Source organism: Rhincodon typus, chromosome 30 (assembly GCF_021869965.1).
Source record: "Rhincodon typus isolate 14 chromosome 30, sRhiTyp1.1, whole genome shotgun sequence".
Taxonomy (NCBI): Eukaryota; Metazoa; Chordata; class Chondrichthyes; order Orectolobiformes; family Rhincodontidae; genus Rhincodon; species Rhincodon typus.
In genome coordinates, this window is record NC_063361.1 from 7631899 (window position 1) to 7637960 (window position 6062).

A 6062-nucleotide genomic window follows, 5' to 3' on the forward strand; every position below is an offset into this window, starting at 1 on the left:
ATCTTCCAAACTCACCACCACTTCCATCGAGAAGAACAAGGGCAGCAGATACATGGGAACACCATCACCTGTAATTTCCCTCCAAGCCAATCACCACACTGACTTGGAAATATATTGCCATTCCTTCATGTCGCTGGATCAAAATCCTGGAATTCCCTCCCTGTATGGTAGCACATAGACTGTAGCAGTTCAAAAAGGAAGTTCACCATCAACTTGTCGAGGGCAAAAAGGGATGGACAGTAAAACCTGGCCTGGCCAGCGACACTCCATCGCAGCAGTGAATAAAATAAACTGAACTTTTGCTTTTTTTATGGCCTATAATCAGTGTATATTTTAAGAGGGAGATTTGTGTGTTCCTTAATACTCAGAGTCATAGAGTCATAGAGATGTACAGCACGGAAACAGGCCCATCGGTTCAACTCGTCCACACCAACCAGATATTCTAAATTAATCTGGTCCCATTTATCAGCATTTGGCCCATATTCTTCTAAACCCCTCCTGTTCATATACCCATCCAGATGCCTTTTAAATGTTGTAATTGTAACAGCCTCCACCACCTCCTCTGGCAGCTCATTCCATACACACACCACCCTCTGCATGCAAAAGTTGCCCCTTAGGTCCCTTTTAAACCTTTCCCCTCGCACCTTAAACCTATGTCCTTTAGTTTTGGACTGTACTACCCTGTGGAAGAGCCATTGATTATACACCCTAGCCACACCCTTCAAGATTTAATAAACGTCTATAAGGTCACCCCTCAGCCTCTGACTCTCGAGGGGAAAATAGGCCTTTTCAGCCTCTCCGTATAGCTCAAACCCTCCAACACCAGCAACATCCTTGTACATCTTTTGTGAACCCTTTCAAGTTTCACAACACCTTTCCTATAGGAAGATCAGAAATGAATGCAGCATTCCAAAAGTGGCCTTACCAATGTACAGCCACAACATGACATCCCAACTCCCATTGACCGATAAAAGCAAGTGTATCAAATGCCTTCCAAACTACCCTGTCTACCTGCAACTCCACTTTCAAGGAACTATGAACCTGCACCCCAAAGTCTCTTTATGCAGAAACACTTCCCATGACCTTACAATTAAGCATATAAGTCCTGCTTTGATTTGCCATACCATAATGCAGCCTGTCACATTTATCTAGATTAAACTCTAGCTGCCACTCCTTGGCCTATTTGCCCATCTGATCAAGGTCCTCTGAGGTAACCTTCTTCCCTGTCTACTACACCACCAATTTTGGTGACATTTGTCAACTTACTAACTATACCTCCAAATTCACATCCAAATCATTTATATAAATGACAAAAAGCAATGGACCCAGCACCGATCCTTGCAGTACACTGCTGGTTACAGGCCTCTGGTCTGAAAAGTAACCCTCCACCACCACCCTCTGGCTCCTACCTTCAAGCCAATTTTGTGTCCAAATGACCAGTTCTCCCTGTATCCCATGTGATCTAACCTCGCTAACCAGTCTACCATGCAGAACCTTGTTGAATGCCTTATTGAAGTCCATATAGACAATGTCCACTGCTCTGTCTTCATCAATCTTTGTCACATCTTCAAAAAACTCAATCAAGTTAGTGAGAGCTTGAGTGTTTGGTAAATTTGATTAATGAACAGCAAACTTCTCATGGATTCAAACAAAGAGGATAGTTTATTCACATTTACTCATAAAATCTTAATGTTATATTATTCACCTACCACTCTCACAAGCAGATACTTGAGGAAAAATACAGTGAAAGAGGATAATGTGGGTTTCAGTCTGTTAAGAAAGGAAGAGATTGTAAATTGTGTGATTTGGCTTGCCTTGAGAAAAGAAAACATACATTGCAGGTCCTTTGAGGAAGGAATTTTCAATCCTGAAACTTGGTCTAGGTGGATTCAGCATTTGGAGTTATTTAGCAGGTGCATTGCCAGATTCCTTTGAAGTGATTTTCAGCCGGTCACAAAATTAGTTGCTTGTAATCCCTTGTTATCAGGTGGTCATTTTCCTTTACTGGTCAACATCAAAAGAAACAGGCTTGGAGACATTAAAATGTTGTGGTCTCCACTTATAAGGCATAATTACATTGACTTGGCTGCTGTTTCGGTCTCTAATGAGATTGCAACATTTCTGCCCTATCACTAATCTCGCCTTTTGTTCTTTCCTCTTCTCTGTCCTCCCCCTGACTTTTTAAAACAAACTCATTCATAGAATGTGAGAGTGCAAGGCTGTAATATATTGCCCCTCCCTTATGGCTCTTGAGAAGATGGTGGTGAGATGCCCTGCTGAACCACTCCAGACCTAGTTGTAAACCCACAATGCTGTCAGAGAGTTCAAGGATTTTGACACAATGATAGTACAGGGACAGTGACATAGTTCCAAAGAAAAACCATATTGGCCTCAAAGTTTAAACTCAGTCTTTACATTGACACCACCAGACCCGCTGGATTTTTCAGAACTTGCATCTAACGTAGTTTGCTTTTAGTTCTAAGTAAGGATGGTGTTTGATTTAGAGGGAAGTTTGCAGATGGAGGCATTCCTATAGGCCTGTTGCCCTCATTGCTTTAAATTATGGAGGTCATGGGTTTGGTCGGTGCTATTGAAGGAGTCTGACTGAATGTCAGAAGTGCACAGATGATACATACAGCTGCATCACTCTACACTGGTGAGAGAGGGACTGAATGCTTAGTGAGTAGTGTACTAATCAAGCAGGTTGCTTTGTCTTCATTAATTTTTGAGTTTTTTGAATGTTGGAGCTACACATATCCAAGTAAGTGGACAGTACTCCACTGTACTCCAAAGTTACACTCGTAGTGGTTTGGACTTGCAGAAAACATATCTATCATTTGCTCCAGTTCTGAAAGGGCATCTTTCTGAAATGTAATTTTGTTTCTCCCTCCACAAATACACTCTGACCTATTGAAAATTTGTGCCATTTCTGTTTTGAAATTTCCAGAATCCTGTTGTTTTTGTTTCTTTATTCAAAAAAAACTGTTCAGTAAGTCAAAGTACCCAGAATTGTTTTAAATACCAGATGATTTTGTTCTTCGTTGGCTTACAGTGTGTCCAGGAAATTGAAAACCGAAAAAACTGCGGATGCTGTAAATCAGGAACAAAAACAAAGTTGCTGGAAAAGCTCAGCAGGTCTGGCAGCATCTGTGAAGGAAAAAAACAGAGTTAACGTTTCGGGTCCGGTGATCCTTCCTCAGAACTTCCGTGCTGAACTTTTCCAGCAACTTTGTTTTTGTCCAGGAAATTAATTTCTACTTCAAGGAGATTCCCGGAAATTCCCAGCGTGTTGGCAGTCGTGCTGTACAGACAGGTCATATAGTCCGTATTTCATCCTTGATTCTTGACTTAAGCAAGCTGCCAAAGAGTTAAATGTAAGAGTGTAAACCTGCCTTTTTGCTCAGGTTTGAAATTTAAACAATGAATCAGTACAGAGGTGAATGAAAGGCAATGCAATATGCAGGATCATTAATAGTACAAAGATCAGGAAACAATAAGCCCCAATTTGTCTCTCTTCTCCAATGCTGTTATAAATTCCGGTCTGTGTTCAGTGAATAAAACTACATTACCCACAGCCCCACCCAAACGGATTACGCATGCTCCAAACGTGTGTCGTCATTGCATCGGCTGCCGTGTAACCTACTCCACTAGCCGGAAGTGCCTGTCCGTCCCGCCCTTCATTGGTGTCAATTGGCGAAGGGTGCGCGATGACATCAACGGCAGGATGGTGAAATGGCTGGCGGTGCTGTCAATCAGATGCTGAGTGGGCGGAGCGGTGTAGGGGACTGGGCAAGGTTTCGCGGTGCGGTGGGGGCGGGGCGCGGACGGAGTTGATGTGATTGTCGGTGAGAGGGAAGAAAAAGATGGCGGTGGCGGCGGCATTAGTGGAGTTCCAGCGCGCTCAGTCTTTAGTCAGCACCGACCGGAACGCGTCTATAGACATCCTGCACAGTATCGGTGAGTGAGAGCGGCGGCTCTGCGGCTGCTCGGTGGCTTTACAAGAGGCTTCGGGAGGCCCGGGGCAAGAGGCGCTGGTGAGCTAACGCTGCTGACTCACTGTGAGTGTGAGGCTGGGCCTAGTCTGCACACGCCGGGCAACCGGGCGGGGAAGGCACAGTCCGATCCCGCTCTCCTGGGCTCACAACATATACCCTACATTAGCTGCTGAGCGAGCAGAGGAGATGCTAGATCCAGAGGGGGATGAATGGAGAGTGTGTCCGGCAGGGTTTGAAATTGTCAGGCTCAGAGCTTCGCACATGACTCTCCCTTCTCTTACTACCGGCAGAAAACAGTCGCTTCTAAAGAATCTAACACGGACTAAGAGGCACCTTGCAGGGATATTGATCCTTTAATGAAGAATATTATGGATTAAAAGCGACAATGCTTTGAGAAAAGGGAAATTAAAAGTGAAAAATCAAAGCGTTGAAGTGGGAAGGTCATCAAACGAGACCTAATGCCCGGTAAGGGAGTTAGCAATAGTGAGTCAATTTACTGAGTCATAGTAGCAATGGACAAACATGTCACCTCTGATCAGTTTATGGGAGTCAGCAGGGCTAGGTTAGGGAATGATAATATTGAAAAGGAGCAGACGCACATTCATTTGATCAGAGTGTAGAGGGTTCTGGTAACTAAATTATTTGACAGCTGAACACTCGATGCAAGTTGCACATCTGGATAAGCCATTATAAAGACAACACAGTTTCCTTGTCTGTATGAGTTTTATAACCAGGGAAGTGATAATTATGTAAACTAACTACAGCTTTGAGAACTACCTGCTCACACTAGCATGTCTTTTTTCGAGCATCCAAAGGCAAGACTGAACACTATATCCAGCATGCCCCAGTTGTGTTTAAAAAAAACTTTAAATCTGTTTCAAGGTAGGGAGGGTAGGCCAGAGCACATCAATTGGTGTTTGGAAAATATTTGACATGTATTTGAAATAGTTGAACAGGGTCCATAATGCATACATTAAGTGCAAAATAAAGTTGAACTTGAATTGAATTATCATACCATCGTCCTGTGTATATGAATTTCATGTAATAATCTGAGAAGTTTCACAATTTGTTTGCACTGGTCATCAATGTTTTCCTATTGAATAGTATTCTGTTTTTAACTTTCATAATACTTATCTATGCATGCAATTTGAACACCTTTGATTTTAAATTCAAATCTTCTACTTCGTTATCTAGGTGACACTGTTGTTGCATTGGTGGGTTGAAACTTGATTCCTGTGTGTGTGAATGATTGATAGTGAAGGATCCTGTTTGATGAGTGCCTGACATTTCTCCATTGATCAGAAAGGATGCCTTTTTAGGTCAGATACCTGTATCTGCAACCAGTGTTGGAAATAAATTGTAAGAAATGGTCGTCATGTCAAGCATCATTTAAAGGGTTCATGCTTCAGTAGGACAGTTCACACGTATTTAATGACCTCTCTTTTTGGATATTTGGTTCCTTTTAAAAACTGTTGACAATAAAGAAGTGAGGAGAATCTAATCTATTAGCAGTCAATAGTTGTCTTTTGATATGTCACAGATGTTTAACATGATGTCTAAACTTTACAGACAGCTTCCAGTTTAGTAGTAATGGCACTATAGTGGAGAGTTCTACCTTGTTTTTTTTCAATGTCAAGTTCTGTAGTTTATTTGAAAATTTTGAAAGAAGTCCTGTACTGACCTAGGAATTCAACATTAACTGAGCTTATTTACAATATACTTTTAGGTCAACTTAGAGTCATACAGCATGGAAACAGATCCTTCACTCCAACTCATCTGCATTGACTGGACATCCCAATCTGACCTAGTCTCAATTCCAAGCATTTGGCTCTTATCCCTCTAAATCCTTCCTATTCATATACCTATCCAAATGCCTTTCAAATTTAGTAATTGTGCCTGCCTCCGCCACTTCCTCTGGCAGCTTGTTCCGTACACACACCACCTTGTGCGTGAAAAGTCACCCCTCAGGTCTTTTTTGGATCTTTCCACTCTCGCCTTAAATGTATGCCCTCTAGCTTTGGACTGCCCCCCAACCATCACCCCCACCCCCCCCTTACGTACGTCCGA

General features: G+C 42.5%; 1 protein-coding gene across 1 annotated transcript in view; it reads left to right on the top strand.

Annotated features, from left to right (window-relative positions):
- Nucleotides 1-3797: 3797 nt before the first annotated feature.
- LOC109930021 (26S proteasome non-ATPase regulatory subunit 11) overlaps nucleotides 3798-6062 on the top strand; it is a 67956-nt gene continuing 65691 nt past the window's right edge. Inside the window, exon 1 of the mRNA XM_048614488.1 lies at nucleotides 3798-3957. Coding sequence (XP_048470445.1) covers nucleotides 3864-3957 — 94 coding nt within the window. The 5' untranslated portion in view covers nucleotides 3798-3863. The remainder of the gene's footprint in view (nucleotides 3958-6062) is intronic.